Source organism: Ornithorhynchus anatinus, chromosome 8, assembly GCF_004115215.2.
Source record: "Ornithorhynchus anatinus isolate Pmale09 chromosome 8, mOrnAna1.pri.v4, whole genome shotgun sequence".
Taxonomy (NCBI): domain Eukaryota; kingdom Metazoa; phylum Chordata; class Mammalia; order Monotremata; family Ornithorhynchidae; genus Ornithorhynchus; species Ornithorhynchus anatinus.
This window is the reverse complement of record NC_041735.1, coordinates 38,102,370-38,129,543: the sequence shown is the minus strand read 5'-3', so window position 1 is coordinate 38,129,543 and position 27,174 is coordinate 38,102,370. Positions and strand designations below refer to the sequence as shown.

At 41.9% G+C, this 27,174-nt stretch overlaps 1 protein-coding gene across 1 annotated transcript; it reads left to right on the top strand.

The window, feature by feature from the left end:
- Positions 1-7,201: 7,201 nt before the first annotated feature.
- Positions 7,202-27,043, top strand: LZTFL1 (leucine zipper transcription factor like 1). Its single transcript, XM_001513573.6, has 10 exons — positions 7,202-7,301; positions 14,068-14,192; positions 18,249-18,443; positions 19,429-19,489; positions 20,295-20,366; positions 20,756-20,821; positions 20,907-20,984; positions 21,575-21,751; positions 24,146-24,249; positions 25,180-27,043. Exons 1-10 carry the CDS (start codon positions 7,299-7,301, stop codon positions 25,196-25,198), a joined length of 900 nt encoding a protein of 299 aa, XP_001513623.2. The 5' UTR covers positions 7,202-7,298; the 3' UTR covers positions 25,199-27,043.
- Positions 27,044-27,174: the final 131 nt, after the last annotated feature.

The window sequence follows — 27,174 nt, the reverse complement described above, 5'->3', positions numbered from 1 at the left end:
CAGCAAACATGTTAGTACAGCAGCATGTCAGAAATAAGATCAGATAAGAAACTGGCCCAAACCATCCCTCCGGCCCTGTCAATCAGGCAGATTTCAATCCATCAGTCAGTATTTATCGTGTGCCTTTCATGTGCAGAAAATACTTTAGTAATAATAATGTTGGTATTTGTTAAGCACTTACTATGTGCAGAGCACTGTTCTAACCCTGGGGTGGATACAGGGTAATCAGGTTGTCCCACATGAGGCTCACAGTCTTAATCCCCATTTTACGGATAAGGTAACTGAGGCACTGAGAAGTTAAGTGTAGTATACATTTGGGAGAGTATAAAGTGTGACTTGGAAGAGTCCAAAGAATTAGCAGACACAATTCCTGTCCTCGACATGTTTAATATATAGCGGGGGGACACATTAACGTAAATTGTGAGCGGGAAAAGTAATAGCATTATATAATGCTGAATATAACATAAATGCTAGTACTTCAGTGCATAAGAGACACAGGCAATCTGAACTGACAATTAGGGGATATTAATCAATAAATGGTTTATATTGAGCACTTACTATGTGCAGAGCCCTGTAGAAAGTGCTTGGGAGAGCACAGTACAGTAGAGTTGACAGATACGTTCCCTGCCCACAATCAGTTACAGTCTAGAGGGCGGAGACATGTATTAACATAAATAAATTATTTACAATATATAGGTTAAAAATATGTACACAGTGCTGTGAGGCTGAGGGTGGGGCAACTATCACAGATCCAAGCAGGGAGATTAGAAATCAACCAGGGAGGGTCTTGTGGAGGTGATGTGATTTCAGAAGGCCTTGAAGGTGGAGAGAGCCGTGGATTGTTGGTTATCATGAGGGAGGAAGTTGTAGGAGAAGGGAGATGGTATGAGGAAGAGTTGGTCGATGGAAGAGACAAGATGAGACAGTGAACAGATTTGCTTGAGAGGAATGAAGAGTGTGAGCTGAGGTATAGTGGGAGAAGAGAGTAGAGAAGGTGGAAGGAGAGAGCTGCTGTTTAGATTAGAATCAGTGGTCAGAAGTTTCTGCTTGATGTGGAGAGGACCTGGCAGTCATTTGCCTCTTGTGAGGCGTGGAAGTCACTACAGATGCAATTTCACAGGAACTTCATGTACAGTGAGGTCAATATTGCCATTCTCTACTGAGGTGTTTTTTGTTATTGAATGATCTTGGTTTTAGTATTTGTTTTTATCTTGGTTGTTTTTGTGGGTTTAGCAGTAACACACTACCATTGGACAAAGCATTCACATTTTTCCACACCATTTTTGAAGGGTTTCTGATATTATGTTGATAAGCTACTTCCTTACCTGGTTTCTTTTAATGTTTATAAAAACTGATTCACTAATCATTTTGTTTTGATTCCAGCTCTCACTGCCCCCTCATGAGTCCAAATGCATCTACTGAGGCTCTGCCACCTTTAAATATGACTCTGTAAAAGATTGTCTTCTCTAGTTGTGATTTGTTGATGTATATGTAAAATACAGTGTGTACTATACTCTTTTGACTTTCCCTTTAGACCCTAAACCTCTCTGTTTCAGCCCTTTGAGGTTGCATTTACTGGTCAAGGGACCTGGGGGAAAAGGTCTTAGGAGAAATATGATTTGAAGAAAGACTTTAAATCCTATTTCTGATAATATCAATCAGTACTACAAGTGTGTAGAGTGCTGTGCTGTTGGGCATTTCAGGAAATAATCACTGACACAAAGGACATCTACTACTGGAGAGGGAAGTCCAGACTGAGGGGAGAATAATAATAATATTGGTATTTGTTAAGTGCTTACTATGTGCCAAGCACTGTTCTAAGCGCTGAAGGAGGCTAGGTGGGCCAGTGTGACCCTAAAACCCGTGGGCCCCAGGATTAGTCGGGACAATAAGATGCCAATCTTGGCATCTTCGTAGCACTGTGGGAGTGGACGTTCTAACCCATCGGAGTGGCAGAGAGGCAGAAACTGAGGCCCTCATAACAATAATGATCGTAGTATTTGTTAAGCGCTTACTAGGTGCCAAGCATCGTACTAAGTGCTGGCACAATGTAGATATGAGATAATCGGGTCAGCCACAGGCCCCGCCCTCATCGGGCTTACAGTCCAAAGGGGAGAGGCAACAGGTACTGAATCCCTATTTTAGAGATGAGGAAACTGAGGTGCAGAGAAATAAAGTGACTTGCCCAAGGTTACACAGCAGATAGGTGGCAGAGCTGAGATTAAATTCCTATAAGCCCGAGAGCTCCGGGAGCCATGAGAAGTTTGGCAACTGATGGCCCTCATGAATCAGACACAATTTTAATGTTCTTACCTTAGATTGTTTTAGCTTTCATTAGTTCTTATTATTTTTGTAACTTATCGTTCATAGTACATTCTTATTGTTATGTTTCCTCTCTTCCCCCACTTAAAGAGCTTCTTACGGAGCAGAGATCACGTTTGAATTCTTAGTACGTTTAATTCTTGGTACCATGTGCTAGGGCAAGAGAACTAGATTGGAGACAGTCCCTGTTTCAGGCGCGGGAGGGAAAACAAGTATTTTATTGTCACCTTTACAGATGAGGACACTGAGGCACCAAGAGGATAAGTGACTTGCTCAAGGTCACTAAACAATCAAGTGGCAGAGCTGGGATTAGAGTCAGATAGCTTGACTCGCAGGGCTATGCCCTTTCCATTAGGACATATTGCTTCTCATTATCATCATAATATTGATAACACTGTCCAAGTCAAGCTTGTTCGCCTACACTGTGCGGTAATTACAGATTATATACTCCAGGGAAATACCTGGTTTCATCTAAAAATTCCATTTTGCTGTTGGTAATTTCCCTAATTGGATGCAAATATGTGGAAGGAGCTCTTAGTTGGGTTTTTTAATGGTACTTCTTAAGTACTTATATTGTGCCAGGCACCTTACTGAGTGCTGGGGTAGATATACAAGATCATCAGATTGATCCCAATCCCCGTCTCACAAGGAACTCACAGTCCACGTGGGAGGAAGTAGGATTTAATCCCCATTTTACAGATGAGGTCATGGAGGAACAGAGAAGTTAAATGACTTGGCCAAGGTCACACAGCAGACAAGTGGCAGAGCTGGGATTAGAACCCAGGCCCTTTGAGTCCCAGGCCCATGCTCTTTCCACTAGCCTCCACTATTTCCCTTGGTTTCTTTGGGTTGAGCCATAAAGAGTGATGTTTTTCGCTCCCCAAACATAATACCAAAAAGAAAAATACAGAGATGCATTTCCTCTCCCCAGAGAAAGTTAATATTCTTTTGGCACTTGAAATTAAATAAGGGCAAAGATAGTCTCTCTCACGGCCCAAGGTTTTTTTGCCTTAGTAATCAGCAGAAGTTGAGTAAACAATTTGAGACACAAATTTAACATTTTCATAAACCAAATTAATCAGGCAATCTATATGGAAATGAAAGTGTTTATTTACCCTTTTAGAAACATTTCAGAACTGAAAAAGACTCTCACTTTGTAGGTTGGCAGTAAGAACTAGTACATTTTAGGCACTATTTACTTCTTTGTGCCCAGAAGGCAGTTAGTTATATACCTTCTCAGGCACATACCCACCTCTGCTCACTTCCCAGAATTTTCTTCTTCAGTCAAGCTTATTCCCATTTTCTCCGACTAACATATATATCTCACCACCTGTGTGATCTGACAATTACATGTTTTTATAGTTTTCCTAAAAGATGATTTTGTTTGATTCACTTCCTGTGGTAATGGCTACATTTTATACATTATTTTGTATCTACTAAGTAGGTGTTAAGTTTTATGTGGAATAAGAACATGATAAACAAAAATGAACCCCTCCTCTGAGAACCAGCTTCTAATTATAAAGCTGCAGTGCCAAAATAATTTGCACCTGTACTTTTGTTTTTGCTCATGCAGAAATGAGCACAAGAGTTTTAACATAAAGGTTAAAATTTCGGGAAGCATTTTCAGTTTTACATGGTTCTAGCCAAAATGATTGTCCACTTGTCTTATTTTCCAAAACTGTAACAAGGGACCACCTAAATGAATAAAGGAAATTACATTAAGTTATTAAATCCAGGTAAAAGGAGACTCATTGTAATCTAGATTTGTTGACTGTCCTGCTGGAGGTTTCCTAAGCTTATTGATCATTTAGTACATAAATTCATTATGGATAGAATTAGGAATGATTAGATACTTTTGAAAGTGCTTCGACTTGTCCAGGTCACTGATATTCTATTTAATATAGGTGTTGCTGAGCACACAGAAAGCTGGTTCTTTTCCCTCTGAGAAGAACTGGGTGTTTTATTTTTAATTTTCAAACGTATGAAAGAGTACTTCTTCTTCATGAAATGCTGCTCAACGAGGCTTGATTATGGTAAGTTTCTGCACCAGGAGCAGCACAGATAACTCTTGCAAACTGACAGACAAAAAGTTGGACTCTCCCAAGATCCTTTGAGCGTCTCGGTGTCCCAGCGGAGAGGACTGGATAGGGGTCTTGCATAGGAGTTTGCCACATAACTGGTTAAGTAAAGCAGGAGGCAGAAAGTCAAAATCTATCAGTGGCATTTATTGAGCGCTTATTGCGGGCAGAGTGTTTTATTAAACATTTGAGAGAGTACAGTATAACCAAGTTGGGAGACAAGTTCCCTGACCATAGTGGAACCAGTGTGGCCTAGTGGATGTGCTTTGCACATAGTAAGCGATTAACAAATGTCATTATTATTTTTATTATTATAAAGTACTAATCCTCTAATCCCAGCTCCACCACTTGCCTGCTGTGTGACCTTGGGCAAGTCGGTTCACTTCTCTGTGCCTCAGTTCCCTCAACTGCAAAAATGGCGATTCAATTAATAGGGTTCCCTCCTACTTGACTGTGATCCCTATGTGGGACAGGGGTTGAATGCAGCCTGATTACCTCACTCTATCTTCATCTCGTCTATCTTGGGGCCGAACTCTCGTCCACATCCCCAATGTGTCTATCTCCCTCTTCTAGCCCGTTCGGCAGGGATTGTCACTACCTGTTGGTGAATTGTATGTTCCAAGCACTTAGTACAGTGCTCTGCACATAATAAGCGCTCAATAAATACGATTGAATGAATGCTCTATTTTTTAATGATGTATCTATATAATTGTATTTAATTAACTTGATGGTATCGATGCCTGTCTACTTGTTTTGTTTTGATGTCTGTTTCCCTCTTCTAGCCCGTTGTTGGGTAGGGATTGTCACTATCTGTTGACGAACTGTCCTTTCCAAGCGCTTAGTACAGTGCACTGCACACAATAAGCGCTCAATAAATATGATTGAATGAATGCTCTATTTTATTAATGATGTGCCTATATCTATAATTATATTTAATTAATTTGATGGTATCGATGCTTGTCTACTTGTTTTGTTTTGATGTCTGTCTCCCTCTTCTAGCCCGTTGTTGGGTAGGGATTGTCACTATCCGTTGCTGAATTGTACTTTCCAAGCACTTAGTACACTGCTCTGCACACAGTAAGTGCTCAATAAATACGATTGAATGAATGCTCTATTTGATTAATGATGTGTCTATATGTATAATTCTATGTATCTATTTTGATGGTATTGGTGCCTAGCTACTGGTTTTATTCTGATGTGTCTCCCTCTTCTACCGTGTTGTTGGGTAGGGATTGTCACTATCTGTTGCTGAACTGTCCTTTCCAAGCGCGGAGTCCGGTGCTCTGCACACAGTAAGCGCTCAATAAATACGATTGAATGAATGCTCTATTTTATTTATGATGTGCCTATAACTATAATTCTATGTATCTATTTGGATGGTATCAATGCCCGTCTACTTGTTTTGTTGTCTGTCTTCCCCTTCTAGACCGTGAGCCCATTGTGGGGCAGGGATGGTCACTGTTGCCGGATTGTACTCTCTAAGCTCTTAGTACAGTGCTCTGCACACAGTAAGCACTGAATAAATATGACTGAATGAATGTTCTATTTTATTAATGATGAGGCTATAACTATAACTCTATGTATCTATTTCGATGGTATCGATGCCTGTCTACCGGTTTTGTTCTGATGTGTCTCCCTCGTCTAGAGTGTTTGTTGGGTAGGGATTGTCACTATCTGTTGCCCAACTGTCCTTTCCAAGCGCTTAGTCCAGTGCTCTGCACACAATGCCTGCTTAATAAATACAATAGAACGGATACTCTATTTTATTAATGATGTATCCACATCTATAATTCTATCTATTTTGATGGTATTGATGCCTGTCTACTTGTTTTGTTGTCTGTCTCCCCCTTTTAGACTGTGAGCCCCTTGTGGGGCAGGGATGGTCCCTATCTGTTGCCCGATTGTCCATTCCAAGCGCTTAGTACAGTGCTCTGCACACTGTTGAATGAATGCTCTATTTTATTAATGATGTGTCTATAACTACAATTCTATGTAGTTTGTAGTTTGTAGCCACTGCGTGGCTCAGTGGAAAGAGCCCGGGCTTTGGAGTCAGAGGTCATGAGTTCAAATCCCAGCTCTGCCACTTGCCAGCTGTGTGACTGTGGGCAAGTCGCTTCACTTCTCTGTGCCTCAGTTACCTCATCTGTAAAATGGGGATGAAGTCTGTGAGCCCCACGTGGGACAACCTGATTCCCCTGTGTCTACCCCAGCGCTTAGAACAGTGCTCGGCACATAGTAAGCGCTTAACAAATACCATCATTATTATTATTATTATGTATCTATTTGGATGCTCCGGATGCCTGTCTACTGCTTTGTTGTCCCTCTCCCCCCCCTTTTAGACTGTGAGCCCGTCTTGGGTTAGGGAAGGCCTCATCTGTGGCCCAATTGTGGTTTTCAAGCGCTTAGTCACCCAGCGCTCAATCATAATGATGTTGGTATTTGTTAAGCGCTGACTAGGTGCCCAGCACTGTTCTAAGCGCTGGAGGAATGAATACACTCAATGAATACGATGGAAAGACTGAATGAATGGCAAACGTTTTAGAAGTGGCAGCTAAAGAGAGGCCGGGGCGCGCGCCCCCTCAGGGCCACGAGGCGCTCGCGAGACCCGCTCGTCGGGGGGGGGGGGGGGGGGGGCGCCAAAGGAGCGCGAGGAAGGCGCGTGCCGGGCGTCGTTCCCCCGGGCAACGGCCACCGCTCCGCGCGCGCCAGCCGGGTTGGGAGGGGGCGAGGGGAGGAAGAGGCCCCGCGCGGCCCACTTCCGGTCACGTGGCCGTCCCGGGCCAATGGGGGGCCGGCATCCCCCCCCCGCCGGTCACTATGGCAACGAGAGGCCCCTAGGCCGCGTCGAGGAGGGCAGGCCCTTGGCCTCGCGACTCGAGGCGTCAACGGTCGCCCGCCATGGTGAGTCTCGGGCCCGGCCTCCCCTCACGCCCCATGGCCGCCCTCCCCTGCCTCTCTACCTGCCCTGTTTTGTCATCTGTCTCCCCCCCTTTTGGACCGTGAGCCCCTGGTGGGGCTGGGACGGTCCCTGTTACCCGGTTGTCCAGTCCAAGCGCTTAGTACAGTGTTGTGCACACAGCCAGCGCTCAGTCCATACCATTAGAATGAATGCTCCATTTTATTAATGATGTGTCTGTAGTTATAATTTTAATTATCTATTCAGTTGGAATCGATGTCTGTCTCCCCCTTCTAGCCCGTGGTGGGGCAGGGACGGTCCCTAACTGTTACCCAATTGTCCAGTCCAAGCGTTTAGTACAGTGCTCTGCACACAGCCGGCGCTCAGTCAATACCATTAGACTGAACGCTCTATTTTATTGATGTGTCTATAGTTATAATTCTATTTATTTTGTTGGTATCGATGTCTGTCTCCCCCTTCTAACCCGTGGTGACGCAGGGAAGATCCCTAACTGTTACCCAATTGTCCTGTCCAAGCGTTTAGTACAGTGCTGTGCACACAGCAGGCGCTCAATCAATACCATTAGAATGAATGCTCCATTTTATTGATGATGTGTCTGTAGTTATAATTCTATTTATCTATTTTGTTGGTATGGATGTCTGTCTCCCTCTTCTAGCCCATTGTTGGGCAGGGACGGTCCCTATCTGTTACCCAATTGTCCAGTCCAAGCGCTTAGCACAGTGCTCTGCACACAGCAGACGCATAATCAATACCATTAGACTGAATGCTCTATTTTATTGATGATGTGTCTATAGTTATAATTCTATTTATTTTGTTGGTATCGATGTCTGTCTCCCCCTTCTAACCCGTGGTGGGGCAGGGAAGATCCCTGTTACCCAATTGTCCAGTCCAAGCGTTTAGTACAGTGCTGTGCACACAGCCAGCGCTCAATGCCATTAGAATGAATGCTCCATTTTATGAATGATGTGTCTATAGTTATAATTCTGTTTATCTATTTTGTTGGTATCGATGCCTGTCTACCTGTTTTGCTGTCTGTCTCCCTCTTCTAGCCCATTGTTGGGCAGGGACGGTCCCTATCTGTTACCCAATTGTCAAGTCCAAGCGCTTAGTACAGTGCTCTGCACACAGCCAGCGCTCAATCAATACCATTAGAATGAACGCTCTATTTTATTGATGATTTGTCTATAGTTATCATTCTATTTATCTATTTTGTTGGTGTCGATGTCTGTCTCTCCCTTCTAGCCTGTGGTGGGGCAGGGACGGTCCCTAACTGTTACCCAATTGTCCAGTCCAAGCACTTAGTACAGTGCTCTGCACACAGCAGGCGCTCAGTCAATACCATTAGAATGATTGCTCCATTTTATTAATGATGTGTGTCTATAGTTATAATTCTATTTATCTATTTTGTTGGTATCAATCCCTGTCTACTTGTTTTGTTGTCTGTCTCCCTCTTCTAGCCTGTTGCGGGGCAGGGATGGTCCCTAACTGTTCCCGAATTGTACATTCCAAGCGTTTAGTATAGTGCTCTGCACGCAGCAAGCACTCAATAAATGCCATTGAATGAATGAATGAATAGACTTGAGTCTACAAAGCTTTTCGTTGTGGGAGTAAAGCAGTGTGATCTTTTATTACAGTCCAATTCACACTCTCCACTCCTCTAACGCCAGTGGACTCTCTGGTACCTCGATCTCATGCATCCCACCACTGACCCCTTCCCCACATTCTCCCTCAGCCCTGGAATTCCCTCTCCCTTCATATCTGACAAACCATCGCTCTTCCCAACCTCAGAACCCTCCAAAGATCACATCGCTTGCAAGAGGCCTTCCCGACTAAGCCTCTATTTCCCCTATCTGGCTTCCCCTCTGCATCGACTATGCATTGGGCCGTGGGCCCTTTATGCACTTTGATGCTCACCCCAGCAGATATGTAAATATCCTTATACTCTACTATTTCCCCTCTCCCTATTTTTATTTTAATGGCAGTCTCCTCCTGTAGACCGAAAGCTCCATGTGGGCAGGGATCTCACCTCTGTCGACTCCGATTGCACTTTTCCAAACTCTTAGTAGAATGCTCTTCACATAGTAAGCGCTCAATAAATACCGTTGATTAACTGGAGGGTTGAGCTCCTGTTTGCAGGAGCCCAGCACCACTTTCATTACAGATTAAATATGGGATTGCTCCTAGGCCTGGCTGATGGACAGATTTCTGCCTTGTCCAAAGCTAGAGGGAAACAGTGAACTGCTGAATTAATTTGTGGTCCTGAGGCAACCAAGCCCCAAGACTCCTGGATTCATGTAGCTTTTCTTCCCTCCTTCCCTTTAGTAGTTGCATTTATTAAGTACCTACTGGATGCAGTGCACAGGATAGCACTATTGCTAATAATAATGGTGGTATTTTTATGTGCTTTCTGTGTGCCTCCTACCTTCCTTAACTTCTATTTTTAACCACTCAATCTCCAATGGCTCCTTCCCCACTGCCTTCAAACATGCCCACGTCTCCCCCATCCTAAAAAAACCCGCTCTTGACCCCACTTCCCCCTCCAGTTATCGCCCTATCTCCCTACTACCCTTCCTTTCCAAAATCCTAGAACGAGTCATCTACAATCGATGCTTAGAATTCCTTAACTCCCATTCTCTCCTAGACCCCCTCCAATCTGGCTTCCGTCCCCTCCACTCTACCGAGACTGTTCTCTCTAAGGTCACCCGTGACCTCCTTCTTGCCAAATCCAATGGCTCCTACTCCATTCTAATCCTCCCTGACCTCTCTGCTGCCTTTGACACTGTCGACCATCCCCTCCTCCTCCAAACCTTATCTCACCTTGGCTTCACAGACTCCGTCCTCTCCTGGTTCTCCTCTTACCTCTCTGGCCGGTCATTCTCGGTCTCCTTCGCTGGAGCCTCCTCCCCCTCCCATCCTTTAACTGTTGGAGTTCCTCAAGGGTCAGTTCTTGGCCCTCTTCTGTTCTCCATTTACACTCACTCCCTCGGTGAACTCATTCGCTCTCACGGCTTTGACTACCACCTCTACGCAGATGACACGCAGATCTACATCTCCGCCCCGTCCTCTCCCCCTCCCTTCAGGCTCGCATCTCCTCCCGCCTCCAGGACGTCTCCACCTGGATGTCGGCCCGCCACCTAAAACTCAACATGAGCAAGACTGAGCTCCTCATCTTCCCTCCCAAACCCGGTCCTCTCCCAGACTTCTCTATCACCGTCGATGGCACGACCATCCTTCCCGTCTCTCAGGCCCGCAATCTCGGTGTCATCCTTGACTCGTCTCTCTCGTTCACCCCACGCATCCTATCCGTTACCGAGACCTGCCGGTTTCACCTCTACAATATCGCCAAGATCCGCCCTTTCCTCTCCACCCAAACGGCTACCTTACTGCTACGGGCTCTCGTGATATCCCGGCTAGACTACCGTGTCAGCCTTCTCTCTGACCTCCCTTCCTCCTCTCTCGCCCCGCTCCGGTCTATTCTTCACTCCGCTGCCCGGCTCATCTTCCTGCAGAAACGATCTGGGCATGTCACTCCCCTTCTTAAACAACTCCAGTGGTTGCCTATCGACCTCCGCTCCAAACAAAAACTCCTCATTCTAGGCTTCGAGGCTCTACATCACCTTGCCCCTTCCTACCTCTCCTCCATTCTCTCTTTCTACCACCCACCCCGCACGCTCCGCTCCTCCGCCGCCCACCTCCTCACCATCCCTCGGTCTCGCCCATCCCGCCGTCGACCCCCAGGCCACGTCCTCCCACGGTCCCGGAACGCCCTCCCTCCTCACCTCCGCCAAACTGATTCTCTTTCCCTCTTCAAAACCCTACTTAAAACTCACCTCCTCCAAGAGGCCTTCCCAGACTGAGCTCCTCTTCTCCCTCTACTCCCTCTGCCACCCCCGCTTTACCCCTCCACAGCTAAACCCTCTTTTTCCCCTTTTCCTTCTGTTCCTCCACCTCTCCCTTCCCTTCCCCACAGCACTGTACTCATCCGCTCAACTGTATATATTTCCATTGCCCTATTTATTTTGTTAATGAATTGTACATCGCCTTGATTCTATTTAGTTGCCATTGTTTTTACGAGATGTTCTTCCCCTTGACTCTATTTATTGCCATTGTTCTCGTCTGTCCGTCTCCCCCGATTAGACTGTAAGCCCATCAAACGGCAGGGACTGTCTCTATCTGTTGCCAACTTGTTCGTCCCAAGCGCTTAGTACAGTGCTCTGCACATAGTAAGCGCTCAATAAATACTATTGAATGAATGAATGAATGAAAGTGTGTCATGTGCTAGGGTCACCAGAAGATAATTAGATTGGACACAGTCCATGTCCCATGGGGTTTAAAGGAGGTGGGGGGCAGAATAAGTATTTAATCCCCATTTTATAGTTGAGGAAACTAAGGCATGTAGAATTTAAGTGACTTGCCTAATGTTGCACAGAGGGCCAGGGGCAGAGACGGGATTAGAACCTAGGTCTCCTCACTCCTAAACTGTGTCTTCTTTCCCCTAGACCAAACTGCTTCTTTAAATGAAACTCCTTCCACCCATCCCCCTGCGTCCATCATCCTTTATTATCCCCTGATCACATTTTCCATAGCCCCTCACTGAATTATTGTCTTGTGGAGAAAACCCATTTAATGGTTGTTAGCTTTTTAAAAATCTGTTAATTAATCAGAATATATATTAGAACACGATATGTGACCAATTATGGTTGGACAAACTCAGGGGCAACATAGAAGAGGCCTTCATACTTTGTTCAAAACATTGCAGGCAAGGGGAAATCAATGTTTTTTTAAGAGTTGGAGGCAGATCTTAGTGTCTGATAATATTTCTAGACTCTGCCTCAATTTCTTTCTTTCTGAGTAATCAACCTTTCAGAAAACTTTCCTTCTCGATTTGCTTTGGAAGAATGGGCCTAAATTTGATATTTATCGAATGGGGATTTTTGAATACTTTCTTTCATTGAAGGAAAAGTCTATATGTGATAGTGAGCATGAGACTCCTGCTCTTGTTCTGCCTTTCTTTTAGTTTTTGTCAGAAGTGAAAATCAGGCAGTAATATTTGAGCACTTTTTGTGTGCAGAACACCTGGGAAAGAACAGAATGTTTAGTCAATCCATGGTATTTGGTGAACACTTACTGTGTGCAGTGCTTGGGATAGTACCGTGCAATAGAGGTAGTTTATGCAGTCCCTGCCCTCAGGAGAACTGGATGTCTATGGTATTTCTTGTCAGGATATTTAGACTTATTTTTTTATGGTGTCTGTTACGTGCATATTATGCGGCCGGTACTGTGCTAAGCTCTGGGGTAGCTACAAGGTAATCATGTTGTCCCACGTGGGGCTCACAGTCTTAATCCCCATTTTACAGAGCTAAATGAGTCACAGAGAAGTGAAGTGCCTTGCCCTAGGTCACGCAGCAGACAAGTGGCAGAGCTGGGATTAGAATCCAGGTCCTTTGGGGACCCAGGGGACCATGGTTGACAACTGTATTTTTTTCCCAGGACTTTGCACACTTAATAAATACTATTAGTACCACTACTTTTTCGTTAAAGATATCCTTCCCGTTGGGTGACTCTCTTATTCAAAATAGTAAATCCAAACCCATCTATTAATAATGAAAAGGAAATCTAAAACCACTGTCTCCACAGCTTCTTAGTGCTCTTTTATTTTTTCCCTTTCTTTGCCTTAAGGCATTGGGAAAGCATCTATACTTCTAAACACTTCTTATTGCAGAGACTAATCCCAGGTCCACTACATGCCTGGTGTGTGACCTTGGACAAGTCATTTAACTTCTCTATGCCTCGTTTACCTTATCTATAAAATGGGCATTCAGTACCTGTTCTCCTTCCTACTTAGATTGTGAGCCCTATGTGGGACAGAGATTGTGTCTGACCTGACTGTCCTGTATCTTCTCCAACATTTAGAACAGTGTTTGACACATCGTAAGCGCCTAACAGATACCGCAGTTATTATTCCTTCATTTGCCTATATTGTTTTGTAGTACCTACTTTGTGGGCAGATTTTGCTTTTGGCTTACTGTACTTGCTGAGCCTACTTCTGAGCTTAACACCCTCAAAATGTTCAGTTTTGTTCCTGTTTTGCTGTTGGATACCTTTAAACATGCCCAACACAGATGTGTATACCTTTTCTATTTTGAAGATATATTTTGAAAATATATTTGAGCCAATATATATATATAATTATAGTATTTGTTAAGCGTTTACTATGTGGCAAGAACTGCTCTAAGTGCTGGGGTAGATTCATTAAATTGTATTTACTAAGTGCTTATTGTGTGCAAAGCATTGTACTGAGTGCTAGATAAACGTTTATCAGGTTGGACACAGTCTCTGTCCCACATGGGGCTCACAGTCTAAGCAGGAGGGAGAACAGGTATTTAATCCCCATTTAACAGACGAGGAAACTGAGGCACAGAGAAATGAAGTGACTTGCTCAAGGTCACACAGCAAGTACTTGGAAAAGCAAGAATTAGAACCAGGCCCGTGCTTTTTCCCACTAGGCCATGCTGCTTCTTACGTATATTCTTATAATTTGGTCATGTTTTATACCAGAAATGGAGTACATAAACAGAAATAAGTGGAACTTAATCTTCGACCCGCAGTTAGAAAACTATCTATGGAGATATCAAGTGTTGGAAATGTCTAAGTCAAAAGCAGTTATAGTTTTTGTTCCCATTAAAGATGTATTATTACTTTGAACATTGCCTTCAGTAATAGTAATAATTGAAAACATCTCTTTTTCAGGCAGAGCTGGGCCTTAACGACCACCACCAGAATGAAGTGATAAATTATATGCGGTTTGCTCGTTCAAAGCGGGGCTTGAGACTCAAGACTGTAGATTCCTGCTTCCAGGACCTTAAAGACAGCAGGTACTGGAGACCTAGAAACAAGCAACTCTAAGCCAAAAGGCACTGATGCTTTCTGGTAGTCAGTGTTGGGATACTGCTGGTCATATTAAAATACTTTCAGAATTTTTTATCGTTACCACCAAAAATTCATTGAGTGCTCACTGTGTAAGAATAGCACTTCACTAGGTTTGTGAGGTGATAGTGTATAGGGTGTCTAGAGTCCCCCAGTTGACTATCTTGTCCAGTTGAGAGAGTGGTTTTTTAAGGCATGGTGTGGTGAGAAATGACCGACTAGATGTAGACGCACCAGCCATTAGAGGGTAGTGGATTGCCTGTCTCTTGATCAGGACCTGCGCAGTCAAGGAGAAGAGCCTGGCAGGGACTGAAATCCTGGGGCCTGGGTCAGATTGGGACAGTGCCTAGTGGACCAGCTCTCGCCCCAGAAATACCAGCTCTAAATCTAGCTTGATGCCCTGGGACGGTCTACAGAGGTCAGCCTCATTGCCGGATGGGGTTGGGCCCAAGAGTGCCGGAATTTATAGTTCCAGAGAGCGCCTTGGAACTGTTACATATATACAGTTCTTTCTCATCTGCCCAATGGTCTGCTGTTGCTTCATTTGCTGGAGGACACGATAGGGAACGTGCAGGGCTTTGAAATCTGGGGGGAAGGCCCAATCTGTACACACCCAACCAGTCAGTCAACCAGTGATCTTTGAGGGCTAACTCTGTGCAGAACACTATACTAAGTGTTGGGAAGAATACAGTCGAGTTGGTAGATGTAATTCATGCCCTCAGAGAGTTTACAATCTAATCCCGTGCAGGGGAATGAAAGTGAGAAAGTAGGGGAGACCCAGACAGTACCAGACGAAGAGGAAGAGGTGCCGATCTAGGGATTTGAAAGGAGGGAAAAAGAGATTTGAAGGAAACCTGTTTTGCTAAAATAAAATAAAAATAAAAGTGTGAAATAGATATAAGTCCCTCAAGCAGTAGGGAGCAAACATTCGTGGGTAGAGCACTGTAGAAAGTGCTTGAGAAAATTCAGTAGAGTGTGTCACAGTGCCTGCCTTCAAGAAGTTTACAATCTAGGGTGGGGAGATCAAAATAATTTACTGATAGGAGATCAAAATAATTTACTGATAGGAGGAAGAAGGGAAATTTAGATGTGTAAAAATGTGAGTGCTAAGTAATAGGGTATATTAGACCCTATTCATAAAGAAATACCGCAGGTTGTTATGTATAAACAAATATGTAGTTGGCACAGAAATACTGAGGCATTTACATGGAGATATAACCAGGGTAGCAAAAGCAACTAACTGGGGAAAGTCTGCTAGAGAAGTTGAGATTTCAGAAGGGCTTTAAAGGTGGGGAGACCTGGGTTCTGGGAGATTCGAGGAGGCGGGAGTTTCAGGCACGCGGAAAGGGGTGAGTAAGGCGTTGGAGGCCTTGAAAGCGGGGGTCATGATTTTTATTTAATATGGAACGGAATGGGTAGCCACTGAAAGTTTATTGAGAAATGGAGAGTAGTCTGAAGAACTGCGTTGGTGAAAAATGATGCAGGCAGGGGAATAAATACAGACTGGATCAGGTAGAGAAATTAGACAAGGAGACCAGTGAGGAGGCTAATGCAGGGTGCTGGCCATATGGATGGGGAGGAAGGGACAGATCCAGGAAATGTTCTGCAGGAAAAACTGACTTACTGTAGCTATAGAGAGAACATGGGATTTGAAAGAAAGGAATGAGTCAAAGATAATAGAAGGCTGTGGGCTTTAGAGATGGAGAGAAAGGTGGGGTCATCAACTGTGATGGGAAACAGGTAGAGAAAAAGACTTGGGAGGGAAGATAAGGAGGTAAATATTAAATATATTGAGCCTAAGGTGTTCAGAAGTCCAAAAGAAATACAAGATGGCAGAGGTGAGAGATCATCCCGATCAAATGTGGCGGTTGAAGCCGTAGGAGCAAATAAGTTCCCCACAGAGGAGATCCAGTATAGGATCAGTAGAACTAAGGTTAGATAATATTTCTAGGAGAAAAAAATGTCAAGGGCAGGATTAGGAGAATATAGTTTCTTCGATTTGGCGGTGAGGTCACTGATGACCATGAGGAGTGTAGACATTGGAGTCAAAGGCAAAACCAAATTGTAAAGTGTCAAGAAGAGAGTTGGAGAAGAGGACATGGAGGCAACGGTATATACAATTGATTTGAAAAGTTTGGATAGGGAGGGACAAATAGTTGGAAGATGCAGTTGGTTGCAGAGAAGTTTGTTTTATTTTGGGGGTTCTCTTTTTTTTTCGTTTATTTTAGTGTGGGGCTTGTTTGAAGACAAAGTGGAAGGAGCCCTCAGAGTGAGCATTTGAGACTGGCAGTTAGGGAGGGTGGAAGATTATGTGTTTTTAAGAGGTGAGAGGCCAGAGTGAGAGAGAGAGAGGCATGGATTACAAGGCGTAGAGTTTGAAAGCAGACATATCTCCTCTTTAGGTATATCAGGGAAGGGGGAGAGAGTGGATGTGAGGGTGGTGAAGCAGGGAGGGACTTTGGAAAGGTCAGCCTAATGATTTTCATTTTTTAAAAAACGAGCAGCTGGCAAGGTCATCAGAGCAGAGAGCTGGAGGAGATGGAGGACCTGGGGGCTTCAGAAGAGAGTTGAATATCAGAAATAATGGTTGGGGCCAATGAGCTTTGGAGTGGATTTAGGAAGTAGAAGTAATGAGGCTGTGCAGAAGAGAGGGCAGAGGTATAGCAAATAAGCATTATGTGGAAGTGGCCAGAGTTGGCCTGGTGTTTGGATTTTCACAAACAGTGCAGGAATGAGAAAATGTACCATAGAGTTGACCCAGGTCTGGGAGGTGGAGATGGCGAGATCAAAGTTGGCACAGATGGTTGAGGGAGTTGTTTAATTAAAGAAGGAGTTCTTGTGACCTGGGATAAATGGGAGGGATCTCTATGCAGGGGAGAAAACTTTTCAGAGGAAGAGAGGCAGATTAAATGGCAGATGAGGAGGTTGAGATAACAATAACTATCAGTCACTGGTATTTACGGAGTGCTTACTGTGTCCACAGTGCTGTACTAGTGATCTTTAGATCTAGTATTTGACCAGCTTGGTGTCGGGTGGAGCAGAAGGTCAGCGGAATTGAAAACGGAGAGGAAGTGGGTGTGATCGCTTTGTGGGCAGTGAATGTGTCTGTTTTTATACAGCCCTCTCCCAAGCCCTTAGTACAATGCTTTGCACAAAGTAAGTGCTTAATAAATATGGTTGAATGAACGAATGGTGTTGGGGGGTGAGGGGAATGGGACATTGGGAACATCCATGGTAATGCTGAAGTCCCTGAGGATTACTATGTGAGAAGAAAGGGAGAAGGAAGGGGAGAAGGCATCAGAGTTGCTCAGAAGAGTGGAGGCAGGGCCCGGATACAATAGATGACTGTGATATCTAAGGGATAGATATAAAGCCATTAAATGATGACTGGGTAATGGGACAAAACAATTCAAAAGAATTCAACGCCTAAAACTCTCCCCACAACTATTTAAAATACTGTGAATTTTCATTCCTTTCTGCTAATGCTTACTAATTATTGATTTAATTATCTTATTTCACCAAAAAAGACAGGCTCCTAAAACATTGTTTTGTTTTATTCAGATGTCCTGGAAATCAGTCAGAGATCAAGAATGCATTCATTCATTCAGTTGTATGTAATGAGCACTTACTGTGTGCAGAGCACTGTACTAAGCGCTTGGGAGAGTACAGTATAACAACAGACACATTCCTGCCCACAACGAGCTCCAAGAAGTGATGGGAACAGGGAGAAGTAGAAAAGTTTTTAATGAACAAAATGCTAAGAATGGGAGGAATAGAGAGATTCAGTTGAGAGAAAAAAAGATGGTGCATTTGGACTTTTGCTGACAGTGTGTACTTATTAAGATAATTCACATTTTTCTTATCTAATATAGAAGTACTATTTTATGAGTGAGCATAAACTGCAGTCCTTTAGCCATTTGTAGTTTTCTTACTGTGAGTTTTGTTCTCATAATTATTTGTGTGGGTTTATTTAGAAGTGTTATTGATCTTTTTCCCCCATCTAGGCTAGTGGATGAGACCTTCACAATAGATGAAGTATTTGAAGTGCTGAATGACTTGCAGTCGGTGGTTCACAGTGAAGTGGAATCTGAACTCATTAATACTGCATACACAAATGTATTACTTCTACGACAGCTCTTTTCGCAGGCTGAAAAATGGTACCTTAAACTTCAGACTGACATTTCTGAGCTGGAAAACCGGTAATGTAGCCTTTCGAGATTATTAGAAGAATTTCCCCTTAAAAATGCCTGCATCAAAAATTAGAAATTTTTTAGGGAGGTAGGGGCAAGTTTATGAAAAGTATTATATCAACAGAGGGGCAGAAACATTACTGTTATTCATTCACTTCATTCAAGTCATATCAGTGATTTTTAACAATTATTTGACTAAAAATCAATAGTCAAGTTGGAATTTTGCAAGAGAGTAGATTAGCAGGGTGGCCTTTGACCTCTACTTAGAAAGCATACTTCTGAATAAAAATATCCTAGAAGAAAATGAAATTGAGAGGAAAATACTCTGGCTATGCCATATTTGTTTTCTTCTTGAGACTATGCAAAAATAAATGTATTGGAGATTGTATTCATAATTAGATAGTTTAGATTATATTTTATTTTTAATGCTCACATTTAATAAGAACATCTACAGAAGAGTAGGAGAAACCCCAAATAAATGTTTTCTCAAGAAAAAAGTGACAAGAAGTTGTTTTTAGAACAGAGCAGTCATGCACAGTGTGTGAGTGCCAAAAAGTCAGAATTGGAAATGTTTATTGCAGGGTTGTTGTTGCAGGAATGCATAACTAGTTGCTTTTTTGGGCATATTCACTTTTTCAAGCCCTTAGGGTAGCATTTTATGGGCATTATTGCAGCAGTGGTTTGGTAGCTGGGAGGAAGGGAGCTTCTTTTTTATGGGCAGATCTCTCTTCATAGGTATGATTACTACAGATATATTTTAAATCTTTTGTCTTTGTTCTTCCTGGGAATGATTAATCCATATTTTGAAGGAGGAATGAATTCCTTTACACACAGTGTGACAGAAGTGTAAAAAATAAAACATATTTTTGTGTATCACCTTCATCCCATATGATCCCATAATCTCCAAGGTATTGAAGGAATGAAATATGGATATAGAACACCTTTCATAAGTTGTTGCTTTCATAGTAAATATGTTTTTGTTTCTTCCTTAAAGAGAGCTTCTAGAACAGGTTGCTGAATTTGAAAATGCAGAATTTACATCTTCAAAGAAGAAGGTATGGGTTAGTCATTCTAAACTGAGCTCTACAAATTGAAAAACATTAAATTTGATATGGTCCTTTTTGCATAAGGGAAAATCTTTTCATAGCATAGGTAATCTTTTCATTAATGATTAAACTTTATGGACAGATACAGAGGATTGATGAAGAGAAATGGCAACTTCTGAGAGTCCACATAGGATTTTATTGCCTCTGATGAAATATTTTTAAATATGAAAGCTGATTTTTTTCCGAGTTTTTCCTATATGATTGTGAGTGAATATTTAACATTTTTACTTTTAGATTTGTAGAATGGGAATACATTATAAGTGGAAGCTATCGCTGGTCATTCTTTGGTTTTTTCCAGCCACACTCATACACACACCAATATAGTTTTTTTAACAATTTTATCTTTGGAAATGTATTCAAATCCAGCGGACATGTGACATCCTGTAGTCTGTAGTAAGATTGGGCAGGGAACATGTCTTCTAATTTTCTTGTATTGTACTTTCTCAAGTGCTTAGGATAGTGGTCTGCACATAGTTTGTGCTCAATAGATATCAGTGATTGATATGAAAAGATGCACAGGATAGAGAAACTTGTGAAAATCTATCTAAGTGCTTCTCAACAGCAGATATTGCTGTGCTTTCACCCACTTAAGTTATTCTTCAGTGGGACTGACAATATCCACTGGAAGGGTCAGTCTTTATTTCTTGCTTCTTTGCATTGTTTCTTAAGGGTGTAAAAAAAAAAAAGGTAAATCCTATTATTTTTGATAGTGAGGCTGACTTTTGTTCATTTTTTTTTCTTCTGCCTGCTTTAGTCTACTTCAGAGAACTTGAAGCCAAAACTTGCCCCACTTAATGAAGTTGGAATATCTGAGCTACTTAACAAGGTATATATGTCATTCTTAAAATTCATATTTATAAGCAAATTGAACACTTTTTATTTGCTCCAGTTCCCAAATTGTTTTAACTTTTCCACCATTCCTAAAAATAGCCCAATTGTCACCTAGAGGTGGAAGGTATAAAAAAAAACTCGGGATCCATTTCTGATCCCGGGATGCAGTTCCTAATGATCCACAGAGTCCGCCCCAGGGCCAGAACCTGAATCTTTAGGACATCACATACTCCCTGACTTTTCTCTAAAGAAAATGTACCGAACAACGTACCTAATCCTAGCACAAGTATAGTAATATGGATTTTGAGCAATACATTTTTTAAAATACCTAATTTCATTACTTTCAGCACTATTCATTGCAATTTTAATATTTTTCCCACCAAGGAAATTACAAGGCTCCAAGAAGAGAATGAAAAATTGAAGTCAAGACTCAAGACTGTTGAAGTCCAGGTAAGTGCAAATGATATAACAGTGTTACTCTAAAGAATTTTCCTATATTTTATTTACCTTGATTTTGATTTCCAATTCATTCCAGGCTATCAGTTTACTGGATGAGAAGTCAAAACTTGAACATGCACTGAAAGACTTACAGATTGTCCAAGGAGACCAAAAAGTAAATTAATCCTTTTACTTTCCATTTTTACAGAATAAGATTCCTATTCCAGGGTAAAATATACACTTCCCATTCTCCCTTGGGATCAACTTCCCTAGGATTCCACCCGCCAGATATACTCTCTTATACACCCTCTTTTCTTCCTTCTCTGCCCTGTGGTTTATTTCAACTGGTTATGATAAAACTGTGCTGCATATAAACTAGTATTAACATTTCAGTTTTTTGTTTTGTTTTTAATGGTATTTGTTAAGTGTTTATTATGTGCCAGGCACTATACTATGTGCTAGGGCAAATACAAACTAATCAGGTTGGACACAGTCCCTGTCCCACAAGGAGCTCACAGTCTTAATCCCCATTTTACAAATGAGGTAACCGAGTCACTGCAAAGTGAAGTGACTTGCCCAAGGTCACACAGCAGACACGTGGCAGAGTCAAGATTAGAACCCAGGTTCTTGTGACTCCCAAATGCATTTTCTATCCTCTAGGCCACGCTGCTTCTTAGTTTTCTGTAAAATACGTAATGTTAGTCTTTGGAATGAAACACTGAAGGCTTGCTACTAAAAGTCACTTAACGTCTTTCTCTTTGGAAGGCCATTATAAAATCACAAGATATTAGTGACTTGGAAGACACAGTCGCAGCTTTGAAAAATGAATTTCAGAAAACACTAAATGACACTGCTGAAAATCAGAAGTCTTTGGAAGAGGACTTAGTGACAAGCAAACATGACTTGCTCAAGGTTCAAGAACAACTGCAGTTGACGGAAAAGGTTAGTGTTAGATGCATAAAGTTATGGTTTTGTGTTAATTTTTGTCGTTTTTTTCCTGAGGCGTAACATGTATAAACTGTAACCAAGGCAGGTTCCATTTGTGGGCTATGAATAATTTTAAAGGATTGGGCCATCTCTATTTTCAAAGCTAATTAGTCTGTGAAGACCTGCAGATTTGAATGCAGCCGGACAGTTCTTGAAGTTCCTTAATTAACACCAGCCTTTCAATTTGTTAGCAAATCCTTTAAACAATGTTTACAAGTATGCAGTGTGTACAGATATATTTTGCATTTTCAAAATTTGCTTTAGAAAGAGCTGGTGAGAAAAGAGTTTGATTTTATGCGAAGTCCATTCTTCCTACCTTATCTTACTGATTTCCTACTACAGCCCAGCCCGTACCCTTTGTTCTTCTTGCACCAACCTACTCGCTGTACCTTGATCTCTTCTATCTTGCCGCTGACCCCTTACCCACATCCTCCCTCTGGCTTGGAACTCCCTCCCACGTCTTATATGACAGACCACCACTTTCCCCATCTTCAAAGCCTTCTGAAAATCAGATTTCTGCTAAGATGTCTTCCCCAACTAAGGCCACGTTTCCCCTACTCCCTCTCCCTTCTGTGTCACCTATGCAGTTGGATCTGTGTTCTTTAAGCACTTGGTATTCACCCCACCTTCAGCCCCACAGGACTTATGTACATATCCATAATGTATTTAATATCTGTCTCCTCGTCTAGTCTTTAAGCTCCTGGTGGACAGAGAACGTATCCGCCAGCTCCGTTCAGTCATTAAGTGGTATTTATTGAGCGTTTACTCTTTGCAGAGCGCTGTACCAAGCCCGTGGGCGAGTACAATACAGCAGAATTAGACACAATCCCTGCCTTAACATCCCCTGTTGAATTATCTTCTCCCAAACTCTTAGAACAGTGCTCTGCCCACACTAAGTGCTCTATAATTACCATTGATGGATGATTTGCTTAGTGGATCACGCATATCCTTGGGGAGGTGGTAGCTGAGTATGATCTCTTTGGTTCATCTTCTGCCCCTGTCACTCAGGCCAAGGCTGCAGCCCCTCTGTTTGGGAGAGCTCCCACTTCCCAGCTAGAAATTTCAAATCCAGGATCACGGCAGAAGGGGGAAATGACATGACACAAGCTCCCCGAAACCATGGCCTACACATTGAAGTTTCTAGCTGGAAAGCAGAACTCTTCTACACCCAGGGAGAGCAGTCCAAATGGACAGGGGGCCCCTCCTGCTAAGGAAGAATTATGACAAGGACTCTGGCAAGTTGGAGGTAAGTCCCACTGTTAGGTTACTTCCCTCACATATCCTCCCCCACTCCCCCAGCTTCCCATCTTCTCCTCGGCCAGAGACCCTGAATGATTTGCTATTCCAGCTTCCCCTCTTAATCTCTCTCTTGTTCCCCACTACTTCCAAACCACTCCTGCATTCTCCTTTTAACATAATCAAGCAAAAGTCCAGAAAAAATGATTTTAAAAATGGTTGCTGCCTGAATTAGAGCATTTCTCTAACTTTTACATAATTTTCAAAGTAGCAGTCGGTGGTATTCTTGACTTAAGGGATAAATCTCCCTTTTTCCCACTTAGACAATTTTAAAAGTAAGTGCAAATTCTTTTCCAGTGTGAAGATCAAGGGGTTTTTTTCTGTGTCGCTCCCCTCCCCGCCCTCCCCCCCCCCCCCCGTCCCCCCCCCCGGCCTTCAAGTATCCACTAGAGGGAGTAGAAGTTTACTGAAAGACTTGTTCCCAAATTTCAGTGATTTATTTATTGATTTTTACTTTTGGGAGAAATTACAGAACACTGTTGGCATTAGTTCACAGTGAAATTAAATGTGCCTTTCAGATGTTTCAGTCATATAATTCTGGTCAGATTTTTGGTGCTTATTGTATTGACCCACGTATGAGTATTGCACATAGAAAGGAATTTAATTATTGTGTTGAAATTTTGTTGATTACTGTGTAACATTGTGCCTTTTAGTTTAATATTTGAAACACAACCTTATTTTACTAGCAACTGAAATGAATGGAACAACAGTGTGAATGAAGTAATGAAGTTAAACTTTTTAACATAGTTGAATGTACATATCTAAATGATGGACATATCTATAAATTATAAATTATTTGTATTAGTGTCTCTCTCATCCCATGGACCGTAAGCTCATTGTGGGCGGAATACATATCCACCAATTCTGTTGTAGTATACTCTCCCAAGGGCTAATACAGTGCTTTGCATGCGGCAAGTGCTCAATAAATACCATTGATTAATTGATTGAAAGTTAAAGGGGAAGGTCCAGTTTTATGATAAAGTAAATTCTTTCTTTGATTTTTAAATTCCCATTACAATGTCCCAATTGGATGGACATCCTTTCGATGAACAGGAACTGGAGAAGAAGTTCCAACAAACAGCGGCGTATCGGAATATGAAAGAGATTCTTACCAGGAAGAATGACCAAATAAAAGACTTACGAAGAAGACTTGCAAAGTAAGTTGTGTTAATCTCTCTTTGATTTCCTGACCATTTTGGATGCAATCTATTTTTTCCCCTCCTATCTAGAAGAAAAAAGTAATGCCAACCGCTGTGTTCTAGTAAATTGACTGTGCACAGTGACAGCAAATACAGTTGGTAAGGAAGCAGATTTCATTTTCAGACTTTTCGAGTGTAAATACACAGCATCAATCAACAGTATCTGTTGAGCTCCTGAGCGCGAAGCCCTGTTCTAAGTGCTTCAGAGAGTACAATGGAAACCAGACACATGTTCCCTGCTCTCAAGGAGCAAACAAATCTAGCACGAGAGGCAGATGGAAATATATTACTAATAGTGGAGACAGGAGGTAGAACTAGGATATAATCGAAAGTATTACAAATATATCTAGTTGAATAATACCTTGGTTTTTGTATAATGGTTTTATTCCCAAAGCGCCATAATATTACTTATCACATTTTTACCCTCACAACAAGCCTGTGAGGTAGGTAGAAGGGCAGGAATTCTCCCCATTTTGCCAGTGAGGAAACTGAGATATAGAAAGGTTAAGTGACTAGTCCAGTGTCACAGAGAAGGCTGGTAGCAGAGCTTGGATTCGAACTCTGGTTCTCCGGCTTCCAGACCAGCACTCTCCCACTACACCATGTCACCTCCCCTAAGTTATTTCAGTCGGATCAGTGAGTAAAGAAATATACAAATAAAAATATATCTATGAACGTGCCTGCTGAGGATTTTCTCACATGAGTACAATTCATTTTAAAATGAGTAATTCCTTGACAGTCCTTTTTCTACAAAAGTGGAAAGTTAAATGCTGTCAGAACATCAGAAATTATCACAGGAGATAGTTGAATTTATTTCTTTGTTGCTTAAAGGTTAATATTGCTCTTGGCAACAGTACTGAACTCAATGTAATTTGTATCTCTTCTCAGATATGAAACTGAAGATTAAGAAATGTGAAGATATTTTTTTGGTGTGTCAGAAAGCTGCCACAAAATAACATAGACTGTTGGGTTCCTGATTCCTGAAGGGATGTGTATACATTTTGGAACATTTTCCTTTATCTTTTTCCAATATTTTTAAAGTTTTTAGTTTTCCCATTCTCACTTACTTTACCAAGAGAAAAAAACAGTACTCTTGAATCTCTAATTATTTTTCATCCTGACTTTCTCTCTCTCTGGGTCATATCTTTGCCATTTTTGTGTTCTTAGAACTTAATCACAGACATATCTGTGAACTATAAGGGGAAATAAAAATCTTAAACCCTCTGCCTGCTACTGAAGTGAAGGAAGCCATCTGAGGCCCAGTGCACTTGAAGGTCAAAAGACAAGTGTTAACTTGTAATACTTGTAATACTTTAATTCTCTCTTTTAAAAGGTAAAAGATAAGACAAATCCAGTAGAAGACACTATGCTGTTCAACATCACAAAATTGACTGTACAAGTCAGTCATCTATCGTGAGAGGCTTGTGTCCCTCAGCAGTTACTCTCTTCATACCTCTTGCCCTTTGACAAAATTGTACTACAATCATTTTTGGACTTAGAACAGGCAGTTAAAACCGTACTAAAAAGATTTTGGCCATACAACATCCTGCCAAAGAATCTTTTCACATATTAACTGTGCCCCTGATAGGGCACTTTGGTTTAACCGTGGTTGCCCTCTCCCCTTCCAGGACCTCAACCTTTTTGTAACAGAGGCTTTTTAATGGAGAATTGTAAAGGGTGAGATCGGCTGGCCTTTCCTCAGGAGAATACAAGACAAATAAATTGCATAATAATCTAGGGAATCTAGAAAAAGTAGGAAAGACATAGTCTTAAGTGTAAAGTACTGTTATCCCAGACTTTACCTGTGCTTCCCCTTCCTCCATCTACCATCCATGTATCCTTTTAAATTCATGTGTTTGAGCACTCTGCACTCTGTCTGCCTTCATCCTTGTAGTCTGAATCTTTTTTTCAGTATGTTCATTTTGTACATTTTACAGGCTTGTAATGTTCAACTTCATTCCAACTTACACAAAATTCAGAAACTGTGCTGTTACCTGATTAGGCAGTGAGTGAATCATTTAGAAGTCTTTGTTCTTCCCCTATCTTCCTTAGGAAATTGCCAGTTGGAATGAAAGCTGACTTTGCACTGCTAGCTATATAGAGTTTATTAGCTATGCCTTATTGATATCTTATGTTTTTGTAGCTACTCTGACCTTTTCCACACAGTACACTATATTCTCATTCTACAACAATGGGCCAAATCAGTAGAAGTATTTTTTGAGAGCTTAGACTCTATCAGTACATAACATTAAGATAAACTAATTGGATGTGGTCTGGCATAAATTGCTAGCATGCTGCCTCTTCCACATTGTCTTCAGCAATTAAGCCCTCTGATAGCTATTCCTGGGCCTGTTACTATTTTTTTCTTCAGCTGAAAACATTTAGCAAAATGTAATTTTAAATGCTTATTTCTATGCCAGCTAAAATTTAGAACGGTTTAATTTGATTCATTTAGGTTTCTTCTTCTAGGTCGCTACTTCTCTTGATGAGAAATGTTTAAATTCTAACTGAACTGCTCCAAGACACACATTATGTTATATGCAGTTTGTATGTTGATAACCTCACTATACTACCTTAGCCTGTCAGGGTTTTTTAGCTCTTGCTAAATTGGAATGACCAGATGGGCTGTGGACTGAATAGAAATATGTGGATCTGGTGTGTTCATTTGTTCTGTTCAATTCACCTATATTTATCATTTTATTTCTTACCTTGTATTGCACTAGCAATCTGATTAAATATATCTTCAAATTAATTTTGTGTGTTTTCCTATAACTTCATTTAAGAGGAAAATCAAGTTATTTTTCTCTGCCTTTGTTTTACAAGTAATAAGTGTCACCTTCTGCCCCACCAGCAGATGAAACTTGGGCAGACAAGAAGAATGAG

Coding starts and splice junctions, on each gene's coding strand:
- LZTFL1 (XM_001513573.6), top strand. Junction 20,985..21,574: donor TTGTCCAAGGAGACCAAAAA/GTAAATTAATCC, acceptor TCTCTTTGGAAG/GCCATTATAAAATCACAAGA. Junction 21,752..24,145: donor AACTGCAGTTGACGGAAAAG/GTTAGTGTTAGA, acceptor TTCGATGAACAG/GAACTGGAGAAGAAGTTCCA.